At 34.3% G+C, this 27,865-nt stretch overlaps 1 protein-coding gene across 2 annotated transcripts in view; it reads left to right on the forward strand.

The window, feature by feature from the left end:
• Nucleotides 1–27,865, forward strand: part of Sgcz (sarcoglycan zeta) — a 308,488-nt gene that overhangs the window by 153,919 nt on the left and 126,704 nt on the right. For both annotated transcript variants that reach the window (XM_038327283.1, XM_038327285.1), the window contains exon 2: nt 9,743–9,844. In XM_038327283.1, coding sequence (XP_038183211.1) covers nt 9,743–9,844 — 102 coding nt within the window. The remainder of the gene's footprint in view (nt 1–9,742; nt 9,845–27,865) is intronic.

Raw genomic sequence — 27,865 nt, forward strand, 5'->3', positions numbered from 1 at the left:
ATACCAACACATTTAATCTAATTTGTTTGCACAAGATCTTTGGCTGTCATAGCCACTGATGTAGTTCCCAGGAAGCAAACACAATCCCAAGCACAGCTTTCCTGTGGATTTCAAATAACACTACATAATAAATTTTAGAGTATCATGAAACTATTTTTCTTACTGAGTCTTCTAGTGATTTTCTATTGTTGAACACAACTGCAGAGAAAATATATTTATTCTAATGATTCCATGCTCAGAGTTATTTTATATGGACTTTCACAGGTATGATGTTCCAAATATAACAATTTAAGTCTATATGCCACATTCTGTGTACTTTGGTTCTTGATTAGTATCTCATAGGATGTGTTGGGAATACCCAATTTATACTATATGTTACATGATTGTGAGCCTATCTGACCTGCCACATTACCATCCTTCATTTCTTAAATGGTTTTGTGATTGAGAAACCATTTGCTTTCCATGGTACTAGTAAATTATATTTCAGTAGAGTAATTTAGAAAATATATCATAGAAAAGTTTGAAAAATGTTTCAATATTTTTTGAAAATGAATTTTAATGTATTATGATTATGATTTTTCCTCTCCAAATACCTTCAGGATACTCCCCACTTCCATATGTTGGAGGAGGGAGCCACTTGTTGGTTCCCGCTGCCCAGAACTGAAATAATCACACAGAAACAATATTATTTAAAACACTGCTTTGGCCCATTAGCTTTAGCTTCTTAATCGCTAACTTTTACATATTAATTTAACCCATTTCTATTAATCTGTGTATTGCCACATGGCTGTGGCTTACTGGCTAAAGTTCTGTCTGGCTCCGGCGGGGCTACATGGCTTCTCTCTAACTCCACCTCCTTTCTGTTTAAACAGAAAAAGGGGAAATGATGGAGGAGTGTCTACGTGTTACTTTCATTGGTTAATAAAGAAACTGCCTTGGCCCCTTTAATAGGACAGAAAATTAGGTAGGTGGAGTAAACAGAACAGAATGCTGGGTAGAAGGCAGTGAGGCAGACGCTTCACGCAGTCACCATAAGCAGTCGCCATGCCTCTCCTCTCCAAGATGGATGCAGGTTAAGATCTCTCCTGGTAAGCGACCACCTCATGGTGCTCCATAGATTACTAAATATGCGTTAATTAGCCAATAAGAGGCTGAAATTAAAGGGTCAGGCAGTGTTTAAAAGAATATAGTTTCCGTGTAATTATTTCGGGTGTAAAGCTAGCCAGGTGGCTGGATGCAGCCCCACTGCTCTATCTACACCAGTATTCATCTCAGTTCACCCCTCCCTAGCTCTGTTCCTCATAGCTCTGCTATAGGCCCAAAGCAGTTCCTTTATTTATCAATGGTAATCACAGCATACAGAGGGAAATCCCACATCATCCATACCCACCTGAATCTACACCATTTTTTTCACTCTCTCATTAGGATACAAACAGACATCTAAAATAATAATAATAACATAATATAATATAATAGATAAAATAGAAACAAACCAGTATACCACAAAACACACAATCAAATAAAATTAGCAGAAGAAAATGCTCAAGAAACACACACAGTTGCAGAGAAATTTGTATTTGAACACACAGAAATTACATAAACGCAAAACTTGGAAACCATATTATATGTGCAAACACAGGTAAGATGGTGTGGGGAAACCTAACAAAAAGCATTATAAAACAAATATCCTCTAAAAATCCCACTGCGTTTGTTTCATCTTCTCCATCTATTGTTGGAGATGTGTACTGGCCTTAAGAGTGGTTTGTGTACACAGTGAGACTCCATTGGAGTAAACTAATTTCTCATTTGTGAACAGTCATCAGTTCCCTCTTCTCAAGACTCAGGGCCCTGCAGAAGGAGAATGTCTTAGCTAGGGTTTCTATTCTTGTGAAGAGACACCATAACCACATCAACTTCTATAAAGGAAAACATTTAATGGTGGCTGGCTTACGGTTCAGAGGTTCAGTCCACTGTTATCATCACGGCTAGAAGTATGGAGATGGACCCGGTGATGGAGAAGGAGCTGGTAATTCTACATATAGATTTTCCCCCAACAAGGCCACAGCTCCTAAAAGTGCCACTTCCATGGGCCAATTATTGTTAATTTAAAAAAAAGTGCCACGTGAGAGAAATATTCCATGCAACAGTGTTCATGTGGAGGACCTTTTTGAAAAGTAAAAAGAGGAAAAGGGAAGAAGGAAATATGTTTTGGGGACACGAACAACAGAACTGAAGAGAGAGGCAGGAAGAGAAAGAGAGGGAGAGACAGGCAGAGAAGCAGAGAGAGACAGAGAAAAGAACAGAAGGAGAGAGAGAATGAGAAAAAGAAAGGAAGGAAGGAAGGAAGGAAGGAAGGAAGGAAGGAAGGAAGGAAGGAAGACAATAAGAGAAAGAGAAATGGGGGATGGACAGGGCCCTTTTTAAAGAGGAACATAGTGAAGGAGCACAGGAGGTTCTCTTAGTGGCTAGCGCTGAGGACATATCCTGTCAGAATCCCAAAGGCAGGCCAGTACAGAGACCTGAATATTAAAACTAAGCATTCAAACACATGACTCTGTGGCAGCCGTTCCTATTCAAACCACCACAAAGAGGCAGAAAAATTGAAAATTCAACAAAGATGAAAAATACCAAAGAAGCAATATCATCTAAACCAAGTGAGACTGAAAATGTATGAATTCACAGACCCACTGTGCCAGCATGCACTGGTTCTGCAAAGTTCTTGGCCTCATGAGTTCCAGGGCTGAGAGAAGAAGTGGACTCAAGCCTACATCCATAAACAGAATGTATACCCAATTGATATTTCAATATTCTAATGTGTTTGCATGATAAGGATAATAATTTGTGTACCTAAAGGAATAACAGTATAATTAAGTAGTGTGAACTAACTACAATATGTTGTCATATTAATGCAAAATATATTTAATTCTTATACCTTTAACACCAGAGATCAATAATGAGTATTTTGATCAACTGTTACAAAAGAAAAAAGGTGATGTCTTAATTGATGCAGGTTATAGTAATAATAGCATATAGGTTATAAGTAAAATTTCTTTATATAATATTTGCTACCACAATAGTATTTATATTTTAATTTTATGTAAGGAAAAGAAGCCAGTGAAACTGAAGAATACAGACAATGCACAAATAGCTCAGTAAAAACACCCCTACAAAACAGCTGTCATCTTTTGTTTGTTTTTCTGCCTGGACTTGTAGAAACATAGCTCATTATAATTAACATAGGTCAAAAGAGGTGAGAAAAAGAAAATGTTTAATTTTCTTAAAGGACATCTCTCCTATAATTAGAAGCCAGAAATTAGATGTATTTTATCAGTACAATGTACATTAATGAATGGTTATCAAAAAGTTCAAATATAATTTTTATTTTCATTTAATAACTCAATATTTTCTTTTCCAATGAATTTTCTTTTAGTTTATTGAATATATTATATCCTGATATTTCACAAATAAATGTCAAATTAGGCTGTGATTTTTATTCTATTTAATCTCTAAGAGATATTTTTTCAAGTACATTGAAGTTTACACTGACTTTTACATTTACTAATTAACATATTAACATCATAAGAAATATAACTACTTCCCTTCTTGACTAATTATTAAATGTATACTACTAGCTATGTAAAAAAGCCATGTTTGATTTTACAGAAAATAATGTAAAAATGTGTTATTCACTTTCTTATTCTTTGTTCCTCTCAACATCCTTTGAAAGGGCTAATTAACAACGAATAAGTGAAATCTAGATCCAGCGAAAACGTGGAAACCGCTCACAGTGAACTGGCAGCAAGAGCAGTACCAGCCTGTTGGCAGAGTGAACCATACAATGAAAAGTACATCTAGTCCTTAAAAATACAAAAAGAATATCTTATTGATTGTCAAGCCTTTCAAAGACTTTTTTGCGACTTATTATGATGAGCAATTGTTATACTCTTTTGTATTCAATGGACTTCATTTTACTTTAGGACAGAATAAAACTCCATTATGTGTGTATGTGTCATATTTTTTTATACAGCTATCTGCTAACAGATACCTAGAATAGTGTACCAAGTCCCCAACATTATCTTTAGTCAAGATGGCCAAAGAGATTAGAGATATTGGGGACATGGCAAATTATTATGAAATCATTATGCATTTTTGGATGTGAATGATAAGTATAAGTAATTTTTCATAAATATTCTCTTTTTGATATTCACATGTATTTTGTATTTTTTAGCAAGTGTCTCATAGTAAATTCCCCAATCAGTATTTCTTTACAGGAAATATTCTACCTTTAAAAATCAGATATTATAATTATTGTGATAAAGATTATATGGGGCTAGAAAACTGCTCAGTGATTGAGAACACTGAATATTCTTTCAAAGTATTTGGGTTCAACTCACATTGACCTACAACTATTCTTAATCCAGTTTCAGAGAATCTGATACCTTCAGACCACTGTGGGTACCAGGTACACATGTAATGCATATAAATGCATATATAGAGATAGATAGAAAAATAGATAGATAGAGACATAAATGAAAACTATGCATATACATAAATAATAAATAAATCAAAAGCAAAGAGGTTATTTAGTTTTAGATTAAAAAACTATGACATTTGTAATGGTGATTATAAATTAGTACTCATAATTATTTTTAATTGTTTACAAAAAAGTTTAAATATTCAGGAACTATTTTAGCTTTTGTTTTGTAAACTTAACTGTTGAAAAGAATGTATGAGGTATGAAGGCATGAATAAAATTGGCCACAACAATTTTTTTTCAAGACAGGGTTTCTCTGTGTAACAGCACTAGCTATCCTGGAACTAATTCTTGTAGAGCAGGCTAGCCTTGAACTCACAAGAGATCTGACTGCCTCTGCCTTCCCAGTGCTGGAAAAAAAGGATTGTGCCATCACTGCATGACCTGACCATAACTTTTTAAAAAGAGATAAAATGTATGTATAATTAACCTTTTCAAAGGAGAAAAATATACGAATAAGGAAAATACAAATCATAGGAGAAAACCATATCCTACTGTTTTGCTAAAGGAACATTGCCAAAAACACTACTTTAATGATATCTTGCTACAAGCATAGGTCAGTGTCATTCTCAACCATCATCAAAGAAACTTCTTGATTTACGGAACAAGTTTAGAGACCCACGACTGGAGAGTGCACAGAGTGAGAGATTTTGGGATGCAAAGTCCTAAGTAGGATGTATTGATCAACTCCCCCTTATCAAGGTTAAAGAGTCTGTAAGAAACAGAGGGTGGATAGATTATAAAAACCAGTGGATGAAGGAAGACACCAAGGAAACAAGACCTTCTAGACATAACAGGGTTGATGCTCATACAGAGAGCCTGCAGAAGTCTAAGTCAAATAAGGTTCCAATGCTGAGAAGAAAGAGGACACAGCACCATTCCTAATACAGAAAATATAGGCAAATAGCAACTGCTTGCAAAGGAAAATTTGGTTTCTCCCAGAGTCTTACTGGTATGGAACCCACACTCAAGGCCCAGGCACAACAGTAGACGGCCAGCACAAAACAAACTCAACAGTGCTTCTGTAGTGTTTTTACTTTCATGTTTCTTTGTTTGGCAGTTTTTTTTTCTTTTTTCTTTCTTCTTCTTTTTTTTTTTTACCTTTCTGATCTTGAGCTTTTATATTATAGTTTCCAATATTGCAGGGTTTTTTTTTAATTGATTTTAGTATTTGTGTTAGTTTGTATATTTCTTGGTTTTTCTTTGATTGTTATGTTTTGTTTTGTAGTGTTTTAATGACTGTTTTAAAGAGAAACAGATAATAAAAAGGCAAGGAATTAATTTGGTGTGGGGTTAATATGATCTAGAAGTATATAAGAGATTTGGAAGCCATGATCCAGTTATACTGTATGAAAAAATTATTTCCAATTAATTAATGTACAGATAGCAAGTAATTATTTGAAATGTTTTCAAGTTACTTAACCACTTATAAGTTAAAACATTATTAATACTCTATAATTCTCCATTCAAAACAAGAATCGTCAAGAATAAAACAACTTATATTCACATATATGTCATATATGTGTATTACACATATACACATATATGTAACAACAACTAAGGGGAAGGGAATTATGAAATTGAAATAGATGAGTATGTGTGATATTTGGAGGAAGAAAAAAAGAGAAAATAATACAATTATATAATCACAAAAAATAAAAAATAAGTAAAAATAAGACAAGCAAAGTATAACCAATACAGCTTATATATAATGGTAAAGGTAGAAGAAAAGGGAAACTATTACAAATTTTGGTAGTAGTACAAACTAGTTTAGGTAATGTTGAAATTATTATAGAGGTCGCTCATAATACATCTCCCATATGACCTGATTCTATTATCTGTGGGATTATTGAACAGGGAATCTAACTCTGATTAACACAGAGTGACCTACACAACCATGTTTTGGCAGTACTATTCATAATAACCAAGTTATTGTATTATTCTAGGTATCTTTTAATAGATGACTATACTGTGACATGTGCTCACATAATAGCATCTTATTCTGTCCTAAAGAATAATGAAGTCTTTCGAATAAACAAAATTGACCACAACAATTGCTCTTCATATTAAATCACAAAAGCTAGACCAAAAAGGCAATTATTATATTTCCTCTCACATGAGAATATATACCTGACATGAAAGTAGATATCCGTGCAAAGAAAGCATAATATCAGTACCAGGAAGCAGATGGACAAAGAGAAAATAATCATAAATTAATATAGCTGTACTGCTTGATTTTTTATGAGCAAAAATATCTTTCTGAAACTGATCCTTATATGTAATGAATATATTCTAAATAAAAGAGTGTGAAGAATAAACATGTATAAGAGAAAGAAAATTTAAAGCACAAACATGGGTAGAGTTTACATAAATGCAACAGAACCTTAGAGAAAAGGTAGGTTCGATGCTATTATAGTCTGGTGTTTGGCAATGTCTTCATTAACAAAACATCAGAACCTTATTTTCTGTCAGGATTCAAAAGGATCAAGACGATAATGAATCATAAAACTGACAAGAAGAAATAAAACAGTTCTTGTCAGTGGCTTGAAAGAAAATAACTTGTCTTACTATTTTGTAAATATTGTTGGACTGAATAGAACAATGAAGTTCAGTCAGACATTCAGGATACCAGGATGAATTTGAAAGATCCTTTAATTTTACAAAAATCTGTATAATAAAATATTAAAAATTATTTAACTTTCATATCAGTAGAAATAAAAAGTGGAATAGATAAAGCATGGTATAATCAGCTAGAATCAAAACAATGTACTCTAAGAATTAGACCACATTCACACAGGGGAATTCCATTTAGAGAAATTTAAATGATATTGTTTAAATGACTGGGATCATAATTTTATGGTAAATAAAAAAACAGTAAAATTAAGTTTGAAAACTTTCTACACTTAAATACATATATAAGACAAATTGTATTATGTTTAGTATTACATGTCCAGTATTCTCATTTTCATGTTATTAAAGTTATAATGATTACCATCAAATTATTTTTAAAGCTGATATTTAATGAGAATTACATTAGTGATAGAATTTGTTTTCTCTTCCTTTAGAAGATATAACAAGGACATTTGATATTTCTGTAGAAATGGAAAGAATTTCATAATAGTTCTTTTTCAGCAGGCACTTGAGAAGAGAGAGAGAAAAGAGAGAGAAAGAGGGAGAAAGAGAGAGGGAGAGAGGGAGAGAGAGAGAGAGAAAGAGAGAGAGAGAGAGAGAGAGAGAGAGAGAGAAGATACAGAAATAAAGAGATAGGATAGGTCCTAGCTGTGAGATTTAGCCAAGAAAATCCCTGATTTGAAATTTTTTCATGTTATATACCTGTTAGTTATTGGAGCTATCTTCTCACCCTGAATTCCATAGTGTTCCTTCTTTCATATTAACTTTGCACAGAGTATTAGCATCTTCTTAAGTAATATTAAGTCTAAAATTGTCCTTTAACCTTCAACAATCTAAAAGACAAAGTACATTTTCTAATTGTAAACTTTTCTTTACAACCCTCAGATTTACTTCTTTCAGAATTTGGACCATATTTAAATAAATCTCTACTTGCCATGTTTGCTTTTCTGCTTACCTTAAAGCCCTTCATTGATATGTGTATTAGCACATGCAACCAACTAGTTATCATGATGGTAGATTTAAATATGATTTAATTAAGTGTTTCCACTTTCTTTTCTGGGGAGGTACTAGTTGATGAGTTACAAAGTGCTGCAAAACTACTCCTGACGCCAACCTACAATTTCACCTTTCACGTTTAAATAATAGCAACTTTTACTTGCAGTTGGGAGCCTGGTATAAATGATAAATAATACTCTTTTCTGTGTCATCAGATGAAATTAGTGAACATGCCTGTACAGTTTTCATTCACAAAACATCTCATTCTTATCAGAAGTTCTGTGTTATTAACAACTTTTAACAATGTAAAAGGTATTGCCTGACATGCTTTCTTGGAACATAACACTGTTGTAAGAAGGGTGCTTGTTCCTACACAGCTGCTCCGACCCAAAATAACCACACAGAAACTGTGGGTTTTTTTTTTTAAATTACTGCTTAGCCCATTAGCTCTAGCTTCATATTGGCTAACTCTTACATCTTAATTTAACCCATCTCCTTTAATCTGTGCATCACCATGAGGTTGTGGCCTACCAGCAAAGTTTCAGCACATCTGTCTCTGGCAGCAGCTCCATGGCTTCTCTCTGCTGGTGCCCTTCTTTCTTCCAGCATTCAGTTTAGTTTTCCCTGCCTAACTTAGTTCTGCCCTGCTAGAGGTCCAAAGCAGTTTCTTTATTCATTAATGGTAATCACAGTATACAGAAGTGAATCCCACATCATAACACAAATCACCTCAAGTTAGTGAGCTGTTTAAATGCCCTTTACATTTCTTCTTTTATAACATTACTAAAGAACAGTATTTTTAGCACAGCAACCAAGTGTTCCTTGCTTTGGCCTTGACACATAAATCCCCAGCTGTTTCTCTCCAAATATCACCAAGGAAAAAGTCCATATATGACCTGGAAGCAAAGACTAGCTCCTTTTCAAAGGTCACTGTAAGGGAAATTTTCCCTCCATTCACAGTCATTTCTTGTTTAAATTCATTTTCAAAAATTTTTATATAGCCATTTTCTTACTTTACATGGGGTTGACTCTTTAAATTTCCTGATACAACCCTGATTTAATTCTGTCTCATCAACATCATTTTTAAATGTATTAATCTCTACAGAGACAATTTTGTGCTAGATAGGACATTTGTTTCGTCATGATTTTTCTTCAGATGCACCAGGATTCCAATCATTAATTAGTTGTTACAGTTATCATGCAAATGGAAATGTTGGTAAATGTATATATGCCTTATATGCTTAAGAATATTATCAGACCTTTGCAAACTATTAATAATAGTCAGGTAACAAGTGCAGTATATAATAGAGAGTTGATATAAGGTATGAAGAAAGTATTTATTCATAGATAAATCATAGTAGGGGGCCCACCAGGTTCTTTACCACCATCTTCCTTTCTCATAACAACAGTGCCCTCTGTTGCATGCACAATGCTGTGATCTTTCCTTAAGTCCAATCTCTCATTTTTTAAAAACATCATAGATTTGAGCTCACTGTTTTCTCAATTTAGCCCTAAGAAAATAATGGCCAGATACGCATTCTCTAATGAACCTAAAAGTGAACTATATTTCATTGCTTGTAGGATGGTATGGGGAATCTGAGAGTCACCAAGAAGGGAATCCGACTTGAAGGTATATCTGAGTTTCTACTTCCATTGTATGTGAAAGAAATTCATTCCAGAAAGGTATGTGATATGGCTTTGGCTTACTCTAAGATAATTTAGAGTTTATGTTTTCACTTAGCATAGGACCGTCCGATCTTCTTATCCCCTCCTTTGCATTTAATTTCTTTAAGCTAAAGACTTATTAGAAGAATCAATTTAAGAAAAAATAGAACAAGTTAGCTTCAAATTGGCAAATCAGAGAGCATTTGTACTGAGGCTCTCTGCTGCTTTTAGCCTTTGAATTGCTTTCTTCCTCTGTCACCCAAAGTTAAATGTGTTGTTAGCATTTGCAAAAGAGGTGTTTATAAGTTTTCTAAAGGAGCACAAACGGATTATTTTGATTCAGTGTATCATACATTTCCCCTTAAATGTAAATGTATTTTCAAGGCACAACATAAAGTCTATAAAAGGAAATTAAATTTATCATTTTAGCTAATGCTGGAGCATTTATCCTCTAGATGTATGGGTGTATGCTATGTTACACATATAGCAGCATGCTAAATGAGAAAATAGTTAGCTTAGGGATTGCTCACTTTGACTTTAGGGTGTTACTTAGAAGAAATCAAATAGCCTATGACATCAGTTTATCTCCTATCTCTCGGGATGTTTTATGATACATATCTATGGAAATTAATTTACTGACAAAAGAAAAGATTAGTATTTAAAGTTACAGAAACAGATTTGTCTCATATAAAATTATTTTAGAGTAAAATAATGCCTCAGTTTTATCAAAATAATAATTAGGAGATTTCTATGGTAAAATCTGGGAAATTTTCATTAAGGCTTCTGCCACTAATATGAAAGTAGAATGAAAGAGATTTGTTTATAAATTTTAATTAGGATTATTGTGTTAACAATTTTTATAACATATAAACAATCCAAAATATTTAATAGAGTTAGTGAGTACACTTTGAGTAATACAAATTTAGTTTAACATTACTTTGCAGACTTTAATCAGATATCAAACAATAGGCACATTTGTTGATACCTGACCTAGAATGATTAACTTTAAAAAATGTCTATTTAATATTTGGTATTAGTTTTATTTTTGAATACTTGACCAAAATGTTATATACATTAGTGTGTTCTGCTATTCATTCATTTCCCCAATACCTCCTATACCAGTCACTATTAAGTAGTTTAGTGATATTAAAGAAATTAAAATTATTTATAGAAATCAGAAAATACTAAACCTAGAAATAAGAGTAAGTCACAAAGATATGAATACATATATATTTTCTTTTAAATGCATTCTACTCGTAAGTCCAGAGACAGTACTGGTGACTTACCTCTAAAGTTGCCCAGACTGATTCGTATAATTTGCCAGGGAACGCAAATGTTGGTGAAGACCTATGCGCAGAAGACAGCTATAAATTTATGTTCTGCGGAAGGTACTTTTTGAGTATAACAAAAGTTGTTCTCTGAAATATGACATGAGAATTCTTCTCACTTCTGGCCTAATTAACATAGAGTATACCAACTTTTTAACCCAAATGTGTGAGACAGTGACAGTTGTACTGTAGTGATGTGCTGCGGGCCTGCTTTTCGTCCTGCCCAGATCCCACATGGTTAGCTTATGCCCCGAAATAACAGCACACAAATTGTATTCTTTTAAATACTGCCTGGCCCATTATTTTCAGCCTCTTACTCACATCTTGACTAACCCATATCTAATAATCTGTGTAGCACCACAAAGTGGTGCCTTACCAGGTAGATTCTAGCGTACGTCCATCTTGGGCTGGAGCTTCATTGCGTCTGGCTTCTCTCTCAGGAGAGGCACGGCAGTCTGACTAACTTAGGAGAGGCGTGGCATCTGACTGAGCCTTCTACCTCACTTCCTCTTCCTGTTCTGTCTACTCCACCCACCTAAGGGGCGGTCTATCAAATGGGCCAGGCAGTTTCTTTATTAGCCAATGGGAGCCCTCCATCATTTCCCCTTTTTCTGTTTAAACAAAAAAGAAAGGCTTTAACTTTAACATAGTAAAATTACATATAACAAAACAGTTATCAAGTAAGAATTACAGTTACAATATTTATATCTACTTTATCTTTTATCATAACAAAGGAAAACAACTATAATTATCTATCTATTCTTCTTCAGCTCCATCAAAGACTTCAGAAGGACACAATATTACCTAAGTAAATGAGAAATATGCAATTTCCAAACTCTAGAAATCACAGAGACATTGTGCTACCTGGACAGTCACCCAAAGTTCTTTTGTACTGTCGGGGCATCCATCTTCGGCCTACAGGCCCATAAATATCCAGCAGACATTTCTATGCAGCAGGAAATTTCGAAGGCAGTTCAGTCACTATCTGCTGTGTCCTTCAGAATGTCTCGCAGACTCTTTCTTGAATCAGGAACCCCAAAAGATCATCTCACATTTAGTCCTCTCTCTGTGGGTTCTTCGTGTCCAGTTTATGCCAACAGTCCAGGCAAGAGCAGTTTCTTGCCCAAGTGGCTATTAAACTCCATAAGGATCCTTTTCGATGCCCATCTTCCTCTTGAAGTAGATTGGTGCTGCCAGGAGCTGACGTGTCTCATTGTCATGAAAAGCCTTAAGTTTTAAGACATCTAAAATGCGATATTCTGTAGTCTTTGAAAGATATGAAGAATGCCTATGTAACTTAAATATATCTCTATATAGTTAGAAAATCTAACTAACATAACTACAAGTTTTACTATTATTGATAACTATCCATTAACAACCTATATACATTACATTTTTAAATGAACTACACAATCACAATACATTAATCAGTATCAGAAAAACATATACATATAACAAAATTGACCTTAAATTTAAATCACTAAAGCCAAATCTATATCAATGCAAATTACTCATCTCCATATTATATCCCCCTTTAAATGTAAAAGAACACTTATAAACAATATTTGGGAACATGGGCGCAGTTATTTCTCTCCAAACTGCTTCCTGCTGAATGGGGACGCTGTTAATCAGATCTTTCATGGTATAACCTGTGTGCCAGGTTCATCTCAGTCATCAGTTGAGTGAAGTAATTTTCTGAAGTTGTTCACAGCAACCTTTCAGGAGGCCGTGGTCTATCATACCATATTGGGATAGAAGCAATCCACAGGGTTTCATTTTCTGTGAAAACAAAAGAAGAATCTCTTTTCCAAAGTATCATATCCTTAGATCCAAATTCTGAAGTCAAGGTATTTTCAAAATATCTATCTTGGATTAGTTCAGCAGCATTTGTAAACAAATATCTTTTAGCAGCTGTTGCTTCTTCCTCAGCATTCAAACAATTCAAAGAGAGTATAATAGTATACAGTATCAAGATTCTCCGTATATTTTCCATCTTTATGTGGCTTTACGTTAACCTCTATTTCTTTTATTTTTACTTTTTGAGACACGTTCTCTGTATATCTTTGTCCTGAAATAACTCTGCAGACCAGGCTGTCCTTGAACTCTCAGAGATCCAGCTGTCTCTGCCTCCCCAGTGCTGGGATTAAAGGTGTGTGCTACAACACCTTGAACTCACAGAGATCTTTCTATCTCTGCCTCCCAGGCATTTGGATTAAAGGTGTGTGCTACCACACCTTGAAGTCACAGAGGTCAATCTACCTCTGCCTCCCAAGTGTTGGGATTAAAGGTGTGTACCACCACAACAAACTACTTCCTTTTTTCTTTTTTACTTTTAAGAACTTTAACCTTTAGCTTGCGTATATTTTTAACACATTGTAAACCATTTTGACGTTTTCTTCGACTTTGAATCTTTCTTTTACTGTATATCTCTCTTTTTCTGACTATATGAGTCTTTAATTTACCAAACAATATCGGTAGGACTAAGCCGTGACTTTGACAGCTAGATCCAACCCATTCCTTAGCTTTCCAGCCTCATGGCAGAGGTACTTGCTAGAGCATTTTTATTACCACAACTCTGTGGCGTTTCAAGGTCCCTGCCAGCAAGCAAGCTGCAACAGTGTTAAACAACAATCAAAAGTTCCATAGTCAGGACTGCCTGCTTGAAAGAGTCAGAGTTTGCCATGGCAAGACGGACCAGAACGCCAGCATTTTAAAACAGCACAGCTTTTTTCCTGCTACCACTGAAAACAAACAAGCATGCAGTCAGCTTTTATCAACGCCATTTAAGTGTTTTGTAGCAGGACCTCTTAAGAGATGGAGGGTTTTGTAGCTAAAGCTGAGTCAGGAAGCCTCTAGCAAGCAAAGCCAAACCCGAGAAAGTGCTGCTACGGAGAAAACATGCTTTACTCTATTCTTTCCCAAGCTTTCTCAAGCTTTCTGTGGATTCAGTTATCCACGTTGGGTGCCATTCTGTAGTGAGGAGCTGTGGGCTGCATTCCTGCCGCCCAGCTCCCAGCCACCAGCTAGCTTTATCCGAAATAATTACACGGAAACTGTATTCTTTTAAATACTGCCTGGCCCATTATTTTCAGCCTCTTACTCACATCTTGACTAACCCATATCTAATAATCTGTGTAGCACCACAAAGTGGTGCCTTACCAGGTAGATTCTAGCGTACGTCCATCTTGGGCTGGAGCTTCATTGCGTCTGGCTTCTCTCTCAGGAGAGGCACGGTGGTCTGACTAACTTAGGAGAGGCGTGGCATCTGACTGAGCCTTCTACCTCACTTCCTCTTCCTGTTCTGTCTACTCCACCCACCTAAGGGGCGGTCTATCAAATGGGCCAGGCAGTTTCTTTATTAGCCAATGGGAGCCCTCCATCATTGTACTCTCTTCCTAGAATAACTGATCTCAGCTTCACAAACATTTCCAAAGTCAGCTATCTAAAGGAGGGTTGAAATCATCTTTGTTCACAACCTCATTATTTGCTACTGGACATCTCTGTGTATCTTTTGCCTGCTGGTATTTAAGAAGCAAATCCATGTGCAGCATGGGAGATGGTAGTCACAGTATCCAGAATGAACATCTGGACTGCTAACAAAATACAAGGAGATTTCTCTATACATACACACGAAAAACTAAAGGAAAATGTCTATTTTATAATCAATACTCACAATTCTCTTGTCTTTGTTTAATCTGTTTGTAATGCTTATTTATTTCACTGTTTTATGATGTCAGGCACACAATTTTCCTCAACTTTAATTTTCAAGTCAGTGAGGGTAGGAATGCATCCAAATGCGTATCTCTTAGAGTCAGAAGATCACAGATCACTACCAATAGTAGACATGCAATTTAATTATATTTTTTGAGATATATGCTTGGAGGTATCTTCCCCTATTTTTTGTTGCAAATATTTGTAATTTGGGGTGTGTGTGTGTGTGTGTGTGTGTGTGTGGTTTATGCACATTTCACTGAATCTGTGTGGCTCTGAGGTCTGAGAACTCCTTCACCATCTAAACCTTCCTGCCAGATCAATCTTCTCATACATTTCTATGTATTCATATTTATAGAAAATTGCCAAATTTTTATAGTATTCAGGTAAGGAAAACTGTTTAAATAAAAACCACCTTAAAAGATTCATCATAAGCTGAAAAATTGTATATAATATTACTTTGACATTTGTATGTTTCCCCTATTCATTTCAGCCTGCTGCCTCTTTATATCATGCCAACTGATAGTATCTAAAATCCCTTTCAGATAGCTGGACATGGTGGCTCAAGTCTGTAGCCCTGGCGCTTAACCAGCAGATGAAAGATTATTGCCATGTGTTTGAGGACAAGCAGGGATCCATAATTGGTCTCAGACTGGTGTGGTTTTTGTAGTTATTTATGAATTTAATCCTATACATGAAAACAAGATTTCTTCTGGACAGAAAGCATAGCTGTAGACAAACTTACATAAAATTACATAACCTGATAACACAGGGGCTTGATTAACTTTCCTATGAAACATCTCATACTCACCACTCTCTAGCTGCTGTCATACACACACACAAACACACACACACACACACACACACACACACACGCAATTAGTACAGACATCTTTAAGTATCTTCTGTTATTAAAACAACATTCTGTCATACTCATTTTTTCAAATTAAACCTTTCCAAGTAGTCCCCAAAAATTGTATTTAGCACAAACATACTTAGAATTCAATGCCTTTTACAAATTTTTAAAATTGAAAAATACTCATCAGTATTTTCCCAGTTGAATCACTTCCTGGCGATTTGTGAATTTAAATGCCCAGATAGGGAAAACAAAAAGGCTGTATAATTTGAGTTAATGTAGGTAAAGCATACCTGATAATATTTTACCTATATCTTGAAGTCACAAGGTCTCACATTAGGAAAAAATATTTGAATATCAGGAAGTTAATACCATTATGTTTTAACGTAATTGGTGGGCAGGATGCTAATATGGTCATATAACATATATTTTTACTGATCTAACCAGTCAAAATGATATTGTGTTGTTTTTTTTTAGCTTGTAACTATCTGAAAGTAACTTAACAACAACATTATATTGTTTATGTTTCCTAGTAAATAATCTGTACTTAAATTTCTCCTTCTTACAGAAATAGTATATGACAAGCTAGTAGTGATTCCTAAGCAGGAAACCCCAGATAATTCTAACTCCAGTATGTGGACAGAAAGACTACAAAGTCTTGAGTCTTTAGACTTCTAAGTGAATAAAGTATGAACAGCTCTGCTCTTCCTATGTCCATGTACGTTGGTTCAATGCTGTGCTTCTAACTCATTGTCTCGTTATGATTAGTTTTGTGCTTTTTGTGTTGGAGTCTTTTATAGTTCATACACAAAGACATGGGCAAGGCTATAACAAGTGAGTTTTATGACTATGTAACAGCATGGTTAGCTCTTTCTCTGTCTCTTTTGTGTACCACAGCTAAACTCCGCTTTTCAGATTCTATTTCCCATATGTAATTATGAATAATATAGGGAATTCATAATTAATTTATTAACATCATCAATGTCTTTATGATTTTGCAACTGGATATTTAATTTGGAAACATCTGTGAATTTTGTAGTATTGTTTAATATAAATTTCAAATAATATATATCATTCTGATATCTTTACACTGGAAAACACCAAAATCAGTAGCACCCTAACATTTAATCAACATCATCACAGTTCTATACTTATATTTCTGCAAAAATAAAATGCTAAAGAAAATAAATATGAAACTGAAACATGTGCATGCCATTTTAAATTAATATGGAATTTAATAGAAAAAATACAAAATCAATTGAAAAATTGGCATCTCAAGTATATCTTTAGCACAATAGCATTGTAAAACTTGTCTTTTGGCTAGGAACTAATGATTATAAATATGATTAATAAGTTGGGTACATTAGCTTCATAATTGATATCACACAGCTTTTGTTACCGCCCAGAAGTGTAATTTGGAGTGATTACTGCCTTCCACATCTGTTTTCCTACCCCAATTTTATTTCTTTTATAAGAATATTATTCAAATTTTGTCATAGTTTACTTACGTTCTGCTTTTTCGCTTTATTACCTGAACACTCTGGTCTATAGATGGTACCCCAGCTATTACTAGCATTTTCTTTACTGTGAACATCCCAGTAGGCATTCAGCATTATGATGGTTCCTTGCTTTAATTCAATATTAATTAATTTGCTTGTTTCTCCTTTATTGAACGAACTGTCTAAATGATGCTTTTGGTGCTTCTGGGAATATTAGTGATAAGATTTTCCTTTTCTTCAGATTTGTAAATATTTGTCTATTTAATATTTGCATTGACTTTTGACATAAACTGTCAACAAACAAACTGACATTTTTCCCTTTTGTTGATATAATGCTATATCTGGAAATCTGAAAAGTTTCAGATTTAACTTTTTCCCTTTCAGGGAAACTTTTATTCTTATGTGACATGATAGCTTTAGTATTGTTTACCTGGTGATGATTGGTTGGTGTGAGAGAAGGTATCACTATTCTTCCCAGAAATAATCTGGCCTCATCCTTCAAATAGTTGATAGTACATATATACTTACATCTCTGCTTAGCTACTAGCTTTCAGTCCCACTGCTGAGTTCTTTACTTCAGAGGAAGCAATCCTTCTTACATCTCTGTATCTCTGATTATTTAAATGTGTTATGGTTTTCTTTGGACTATATATAGTTGTTATCCAGAATTCCTCTTCTGTGAAATTATTTTCTCCATGCGAATTTTGTCAAAGTTCTCAATAATCCATGTATTTTGTGTGCAGTAATATTTTAATTCCCAGAAAGTTCTAGATCTTCTTTCTGATATTATAATTTACTTTAATCCCTCTGTTCAATGATAATATTAATTATATAAAACTTAGATAAATATTGCACTGCTTGTGCATATTAAAATAAGTCATTTAGCACTTACTATTTGAGAAATTTTAAGCCATGCAAATACTGTGCACTTTTTAAATTGGGCTGCAGAGATGAGCAGGAAGAGAAATACAAACTGATATGCTCTGTCATCTGTGGGTCTGAGGAATCACCAGGACATGGTTAAGTTACTCTCTGGGTCCTACTGATTATCCGTCTATCAGAATCTGGCTTGGGCAACACTCAGAGATCTGGCAGTTGGACTATCTCAGGACATTTCTCTTGCTACTTTGTATTCTCCATGCGGACTGGAATTTGTGTTAGACCTTCGGTGAACACACAAACTACTGGAATTATTAGAAACCCAAGTGGCTTAATTTGTTATGTAGTGAGGAAGAAATAGATTTGGAACGTCTCTGAATTTTAGTGTACAGTCTGAGGAGGGGCTTTTCTTTCTTATCTCTCTTTTACCCCTCATTTTCCCCATAATATCCTCCCTTCTTTTGTCCTTGGCTACATCTAATGCCGTCTCTTCATGAACAGTCAATAAATCCCAATACCATAATCTGAATAGTCCGTTTCCATTATTAATCTTATACACTTCATTACCAAATATTTTTCTCTCTATTATGTTCTATTGATATATTCATAAACACTCACACTTTATATTTAAAGGGTGCTCTTATAACTCATAGAGTTGGTTGTTTGCTTACAGTGGATTGAAACATTTTAAAATTTATGCATTATTTTTCTTCAGGACAGATTTAATCATGGTCTATCAAATTTTAAAAATTACTGCTGGGAACATAATGATAGGTACATTTGATTTCATAAAAATATTATCTTTACTTTGTGATGGCTTCCCAGTTGGAAGTATGGCATCTTATAGTGTTTCCTGGAATCCCTCTGCATTGCTCAGAACATCTTCCTACCATCTTCTCTGCAGCATTGCAAATCCCGTTGTAATCACTTAATGAGTCCTACTAGCTGTTTGAATGAGCTTAATCACTTAATGATTCCCACTAGCTTTGTGAATGAGCTTCTACTCCTGTTCCTTATTGGCCTTTCTGCTTGCATAAAAGAGATTACAGTATCTTGTATTCTGAATGTAACTTGGGTATTTTTTGCTTTCTATAACAATTATTTTAATTAAAAAAGAATTATATCATATTCCTCTCCCTTTCCTCCCTCCAAAACTTTCTAGATACCCTTCTTCAAACTCCTCCCATGACCCCACTGTCAAGTTGATATCCTCTCTTTCATATTTATTACCCACACACATGCATATATATGATATTCATACATCATATATACTATATATGTGAACAATACAGTATATATATATATATTATAATGTATATTTTGCCGGGCAGTGGTGGCACATGCCTTTAATCCCAGAAACATCTGTTAATTTGAGAACAGCCTGGTCTATAAGAGTTAGTTGTAGGACTGCCAGGGCTCCTACACAGAGAAACCCTGTCTCAAAAACCAACACAAAACAAATATATATAATATTATTACATATAATATCATATATATGTGTATATATACATATAATATGCTGCATCTGGTATTGTTGTCTATATGTTTATGGTTTCAGCACTGACTACCATGAATTGGACAACAAACAACATTGTTAATCTCTAGTAGAGATTAATTCTCCTTCGCCCAGAAATCTTTAGTTGCCTTTAGTTCTTTGTCTAAAGATGCAACTCCACAATAATTTCTCCTTCCACATGAACATGTTTTTTTATATTCTCACTGTACAAGTCTTGTTATGAAGCTTTTGTTTACATGGTAGATCAAATAATTTTGTATTCTAATGAGTGTATAGCGTTTATTATAACTGTCTGTGAGCATCCTGTAGGGCTCTGGATTTTAATTTCCGTGTTCAAACCATGAGTTTGTAATTCAGCCTTTTGCCTTAAAATCATCACAATTCCATCATTCAGGTTAAATTTCAGACCATCCCATAATACTTTAAAAATACAGTATTGTAATTAATGTAAAATGAAGTATAGGTTGAAAAATTAAATTTGACATTATGCTCATACAAATAATTATCATTCTCGATTTATAGAAAGATAAACACATATGGGATGATGCATTTTGGAGCATTTGATGAATACTTTGTCATCAGCACAATTAGCAGAAAGTCAGATTTGATAGTACAGCTTGATCAAGTAGAAAATTATATTTATGATGAAAAAGGAGAGATTTTAATATAATAGCACCATTGCTTTGATTTGTAAGGTAGAAAGAAATTAATATGAACGTGAATATGAACAGAGGGAAATTAAGAGCTTATCTTGGAGTCTTTCGGTCTAATAGATATATAAACAGTTTAATGAATCTACATTTCATGTTAGAGATAAACTATAAATTTGTTTGAAGTTTACATGTTAATATGCATGTATACTTATATACACATGAGAACAGACATAATTGCACATGTTATTAGATATTGAACAGAAGCTCTAAATGAACGCAAATAGAAACTGTGAAAAAGTGTTACTCTAATGTAGAATGGAATGGTAAGAAGTAAAAAAACAAAGGCCAGCTAAGATGTAATATAAGCCAATGTAATATAAGCAAGCCAAGGGCGTAGTGTTTCCAGAAATAGATAATGGAGACTATCTCCAGGGTAAGTAGGGAACAACTGCTTCCAACCAGTCGAGTATCAGGAAGATTGAAAAATCATCTTCGGAAATTATTTTGATAAAAGTTCAGTCATAAGTAAATATTCACATATAGGTTTTCACATATTAGAGTTCTTGCAAGTTGATGCACATCAAATTCCTCACTTAGTATTTGGAATAAGTATCATAGAAAGCATGCAAACTATGGATAATTATGAAGCAATCTTTTATAATATAAAGGCACCTTTTTGTTGAGAGGGACCAAGCTCCTCCTAAAATTGCAGATCAATCTACTGATACTTGCTTTGAGTATCTGCATGTGTTTACGGCTACTGCTGTTTGCCTACACATAGTTTACCATTGATCATATCCTTGAATTTTGCTTTATTAATTTATTAGTTTATAGCTCTTTTAAGAATTACGAAGAGACACTATTTTTCTTAATTCTGTACTAAATCAATGTAATGATGTAAGATTTCTTGACCCGAAAGGTATGGTTTCATTGCTTCCTCCTTTTCTGTATTTGTTAACTTAGGCATTGCATTACAAATAATCTTCCCCCGATTTGTACTTAAAAGATACTTTTATTTTGGCCCATAACAGCCTTTAACAAGAGCAGCTTAGATAATGCAACTCTTTTTGCAAAGAAGTCTCCAGACTCTTACAATGTGCATTTAATGTGTTGGATTTCAGCATAAGTTAAGACTCAAGGCACAATCACTACACCTTCTTATATGTGCCTCATCTTTGTAAAAGTCTCCAATAAGATATTTTGGTTCAGTTATAATGAATACTTGCTATAGAAATAATAGAACTTTGATTTTTTTCTAATTCATTTAAAATAAATGGACATTTGCTAAATTGGCTTAATTTGAGGAGTTTTATTTTTCACTTTAAAATTAGATACAATTTCTAGCTGGGCAGTGGTGGCACACGCCTTTAATCCCAGCACTCAGGAGGCAGGCAGATCTCTGAGTTCGAGGCCAGCCTGGTCTAGTTCCAGGACAGGCTCTAGAAACTACAGGGAAACCCTGTCTCGAAAAACAAAACAAAAAAAAAAAAAATAGAAACAATTTCTATACTTTTGTTGGCATTGTTTTATAAGAGAATTTGGAATATGATATAAGATTTTGAAACCTATTTATGAGGGATGCTGGATCTTTACTGCACTGTAGCATGAATTCTAATTGGTCATAATAATAAAAAAACCCTGAGTTAGAGAAACAGTACAGGCAAACCACTAGCTCTCATCTCTATTGAATCCTCAGACTGAATGGGTAAGCCTATCTCTAGGAATCCTTGTACCGACTGCCCTTGCTTTGAAACCATAGACTGAATCCTGAGTTCCTGTCTCGTCCTGCCTTCTATTCCTCTTTCTGCCCAGATATCTCACTTCCAGTCTCCACCTCCCTAGTGCTGGGATCAAAGGTGTGACTCACCACCACTTGGTTCTGTTTATGTTTTAAATCGATTCAATCTTGTGTAGCCCAGAGTGATCTAAAATTCACAGAGGTCCTTCTACCTCTGTCTCCCAAGTGCTGGAATTAAAGGTGTCTTGGCCTCTATGGCTAGTGTGGCTAGCTCTGTACTCTGATCTTCAGGCAAGCTTTATTTGTTAAAGCGGAATCAAAATATCACCACACTGCACTACTACAATAATCAGTGCAAGTGTTAGAAACACTGTGTTTGTAATCGTATCAACACAGGTGGTATATGAGTTTACTAGGGTTTACAGGACATCTTTCTTGCTATTTTCAGCCCATCTCTAAATTCTCACAAAAGTTATATTGGTAAAGTAATTATTGATATTGATTGCTGTATGAAGATTAATATTCTGGTTTAATACTACATTAAAATAAACATCAGTCAAAGAAAGATTTGTGCCCACTCATTTTTATCTATCATTTTTTTCACAGAAGACATCTCAAATTAGGATGATTTTTATAATGCCTATTGATCCTGCCTGTCTCAATATTCGATCCACTAAATATTAATATTTTATGTAGTAATGTAGTTTTACATTCCCAAATTGTCATCTACTCAAAAATCCATAGTCTTCAACAACTTACAGATCTTGATTTGATTTAATTTTCTGTTTCGTATAGGATCTCCCTGCTGCACAAAATTTTTATCTGTAAATAATGAAAAATGTATGTGTTTGCTTGAATATAGATATTGAATAGCTTCAGTTTTCTATTCATACAACTGAAATTAACTCCAAATTAAAAATTGTAGAACAAGTAAGTGAATATTTACTAAATGTGTTGGTTATTTTCAGTAAAGAAAAAAATAAATCCTAGCAAGAAAAGTTTACTATCATGGCTCCGGAATATAGCTGAATTTGTAACACGCATAGGCACACACACAAATAAACACACACACACATTCTTTCTTAAATAAAATCACCTTATCATTAATAAGCATCTTTATAGTTTATTTTTATTCTTCTTGAGTAAAACCATGAATGAAATATATTTCAGTAAGTAAATTAATTATATCCTAATTTTCAAGAGATTATATAAGTACAGCATTTCTCCCTTCCATTTCCTCCTGACAAATACTCCCAAATGCCTCTACTTGATGTTTTTCAAATTCATGAATCTTTTTCATTAATTATTACTGCATATTTATATGTATATACATGTAAATTTCAGAATACATTCTCTTTAATCTGCATAATATTAATATTATTATTAGGTACATCAGTAATATAAAAACTCAGTAAGAAAACAAAAATGCTATTTAATGAGTGCTCTAAACAATCATATACAAATGTCCATTGTTCTGAAATACAGATTATTCATGAGTATGTAAAAGTGCTATTAGACATCTGGAGATATACCAGTTAAGTTACAAAGAAATTAAGCTTCAATCTCTTTAAAATTCTGATAATGATGATGATGATGATGTATATGATGATGATAATAATAACACCTAGAATGTGAAGAGTTGACGATAATGTGCAACATCTAGAATTCTTATGTATGTTTGACACCGTGTAAAATGAATATAAACTAATAAAAACGATTTAGATGATTGCTCTTAAAAATGCCACTTCCTATATACAGTAATTCCTTTGTTAAATATTTGCATTAGTGAAGAGAAAATGTCCAATCACTCAAAAACTGTACATCGTTATTTGCTATACCAATTTTCTCTTGTTGTTGCAAAAATTCTCTTTTGAATCCCTTATGTAAGTGTAGTCCAGGAATGCAGTAGGATGCCACACAGCAACTGAATAAGGATCTATAATATTGATGGCTGTTACAAGATTAATGAATTACAAGAGGTACTTATGCCATATGGTTCCACTATATATTTCGGAAATAATGTTGTAGCTGCCACACATAAAAGTAATGGCATGTGAGAATCAGCAGAGCATAACTTACAACTAAGAGTTTGTCCATATTTTTTCACTTTCATATAATCTCTCAATTGCTTTATTGGATTTTAAAGTAATAGGTGTTTGATGGAAACATCCTGCTTAGTTCTGATCTTGCAATTCTCTGTAATGGTCTGCGAGGAAGAGAAACTTCTTTATGAGCATGTGATTATTGCTGGTTAGCCAGAATGGCTGGGTAAGGTTGGAAGTTGACATCCTACCAGATGCATGGCCTAGAGTAAGCTGTTTAGCCTTTGTGAGTCCTGGATTTCCTGGTCTGTATGTGAGAAAAAGAGCAGCAACTGCACAGAATGTCAGGCAACTAAGGAATGTTTAGAGAGAGAAAATTATCTTTCCTAGGAAAGAGCAAACCAATTGATCATCCAATAACAAATAGTCAGCCTCAAAAACACACGTAAACAAAACACCTGGCAAACAAAACTTGTCATAAAAATTGCCTTTAATCCCAGCATAATGAAGGAAGATGAATGTAAATATCTGTGTTCAGGACAAAGGTTTGTCTAATAGAGCAAGCTCTATGACAGTCAGGGCTATACAGATAAACCCTCTCAAAAACCAAACCAAACCAAAACAAAACAAAAAACTAAAAGGAAAAGAAACACCCAGAGAATTCAGAACACTGAATATCAAGATAATAAATAGCACAATTAAAAGGAGAGTCTAGAGTTAAACAAAGTTCTCAAAATATGAAAGACGAAAGAACTTTGAAACACATTTTTTACATCACTAGCCTTCAGAAAAATGAAAATTCACATTACTTTGAGATCTCTTCTTATGCAAAGCAGAATGACCAAGATTAATTAAACAAATGATTGCATTTGCTAGTATCAATACAGGGAATTAGGAATACTTATTCATTGCTTTTCGGAGTACCAAATTGGTACAGCAACTTCAGAAATGAATGTAGAGAGCCCACAAATATCTGAAAAGAAATCTGCCATTATAACCAACTACACCACTCTGCGACATATACATATACCATCATGCAGAGATATTTGCTCATCCAAGTTCATTGCTTTTCTGTTCATAACAGCCAAATTAGAAACAGCATATATGCACATAAGATGATGCACAAATTAGGAAAACATGATACATGGAATATTATTCAGCTATTAAGAAAAATGAGATGTAGCATGAATAATACTGGGTTCAACTTGAAGATCAGAAGTGCAAAGCAGCCAGCCACTGACTCTTACCTCTACCTCAAACTGAAATGATGACTTTTGCCTCTAAGAATCCTCAGAGTAAGACTGAACTGAGTCCTGTCTCCTCCCATCTTATATTCCTCTTTAGTAGTAGGATTAAAGGCATGCACCACCACTGCCTGACCTCTGTGGCTAACTAGTGTGGCTACTGGGATTAAAGTTGTGTGCCATCATTGCAAGGTCTATATGACTGACTGTTTTATTCTCTGATCTTAAGACAAGTCTTATTTATTAATATATATATTAAATGTCACTACAATGAAATTCACCAGTAATTAGATAAAGCTAGGAACAGTTATCTGTAGGGCAACCCAGACCAAGAATGCCCAGAACAATACACATTGCCTATATTCTTATACATATGGACATTAAACACTACATTTTGTGTGTGTGTATGTGCATGTGTATTTATTATTCACAATATACTCACAGATTAGGTAGCTTGGCTGGAACCAAAGTGTGGTATAAGGAATCTTCTAAAAATGGGGAAATAGAATAGTTTCATAGAAAGAGGAAGGGGAAATTAGAATATGTGGATTAAATGGAGGAGAGAATTTAGAGAAGCAGGTAGAGGAGAGAATGCAAGGAGGATTAATTAACACAAAAGACATTTTGGAAATCCACATTGAAACATTTTACTCTAGAAACTTCCTAAAATATATACATTTATAGAAGTAATTTAAATGAAGTTACAAAACAGTGTGTGGAGAGTGCCTCCACAATGTATCACATGCAACCAAATATAAATGTCAGTATCAGGAGTGGATTATATTTTTTCAGACATTGGCCACAGAGGTCCCATAGACATCTGGTGAACATTAATGGAAATTGAAAATGCTATTGGTTTTCTTCTACAACCTGCTAGACCTTATTGCTGAACATCCCGCATCCTTAGGTCACTGGATAAGGAGAAATGAAGCTGGTACTCAACTAGATGCTTCATTCCTAATGATTAATATTCTTAATGGTGTAGAGAACTAGAGATGCCATGAAAGAGAAAGATAATCATTGATCTCATTCAGTTACAGACCCTGTGAGCTACAAGTGTGAGCTGCCTGCAAGATACACTGGTACAATAATGGCATAAATGCTGTGGGACTAAGCAACTGTATTTTTTAACTTGTATTTATGCCTGTTCTATAAGACTTAAACCCATATTATACATTAAATAAGAACCTGAGACTAGGTAGGTTATGGGCCTTAGTGGAAAACCTTTTATTATCATACCACTAAATGAACTTAGAGTAAAATGACTCATTATGACATACTGCTGATCCCAGAGATCAGACATTGCTCAACCTTTATCCAAGAAGCTGCTTCTTGAAGTAGATGGTAAATTACACAGAATCCTGTAAGCCTGAACATTCATTTTTCTAGCTGCCCAGACCAAATAATCACACAGAAACTATATTAATGAATCACTATTTGGCCAATAGGTTAGACATATTCCTAGCTATATCTTCCATCTTAAATTAACCCATTTCTAATAATATGTGTATCACCACAAAGATGTGCCTTACCAGCAAGGTTCCAGCATCTTTTTCTTTTAGTAGCTACATGGTTTCTCATTGATTCGGCCTAATCTCTTTATATATCTCTTCCAGTCTGGCTATATTCTGCCCTGCCATAGCCAAAAGCAGCTTCTTTAATGACCAATGGTAATAAAACATATTCACGGCATACACAGGGGAATGTCATATAATCACTCTTTTAACATTAACATAGTAAAATTACATAAAACAAAATGGGTATCAAGTAAGAATTACAGTTACAATATTTCTTTGTGGGTCTAAAATTTCATAACTAATTTATATTTTATCATAACTAAGAAAAACGTTAACTATCTGTCTTCAACTCTTCAAGGACCCAAGAATGAACTAATATTACCAAAGTAAACAGGAAGTACATTGTAAGCAACTTTAAAACTCTAAAATTGTCAGAGACAGCTCACTGCTTGGACAGTTACCTAAAGCTCTTCTATAACATCCATCCTCAGCCTACAGGCCCATAATATATGGATGACTTTTCCATGAAGCAGGAAATTTGAAAGCCTGTTTTGTCTATATTGACAGTTTGTCAGTTATTATACTCTGGTTCCTGCTGAATGGCTGGCAGTTTCCTCTGTGTAGCAGGAACATTGAAGAACATCTCACCTTCTTCAGGCAAGTTCAGTAATCATTTTTCTGTGGTCCTGCGTGTACAGTTTATATAGGCTACTGTCAAGCAGTCCAGGCAGAAGCAGTTTCTTGCCCAAATGGCTAGCCTTGTTACATTGAAAACAAATTCCATAACTTGCTTCTTCAATACCCATCAGCCTCTCTGAAATAATTGGTTCTGACAGAAGCAGGCATGTCTCACTGTCAAGAAAAGTCTAAGTTCTTAAAACCCTTTAAATGTCATATTCTGTAGGCCTTTGAAAGATTTCAAGAATACCTATCCATTTGAAATATATCTCTGTACACCTAGAAAACCTAATACAAATATTATGACCATTATAAATGACTATCTATTAATCAGTAATTTTCAATATATATTGCATTTCTGAATGAGCTGTATAAACA

This window comes from Arvicola amphibius, chromosome 4, assembly GCF_903992535.2.
Source record: "Arvicola amphibius chromosome 4, mArvAmp1.2, whole genome shotgun sequence".
NCBI classification, from domain to species: Eukaryota; Metazoa; Chordata; class Mammalia; order Rodentia; family Cricetidae; genus Arvicola; species Arvicola amphibius.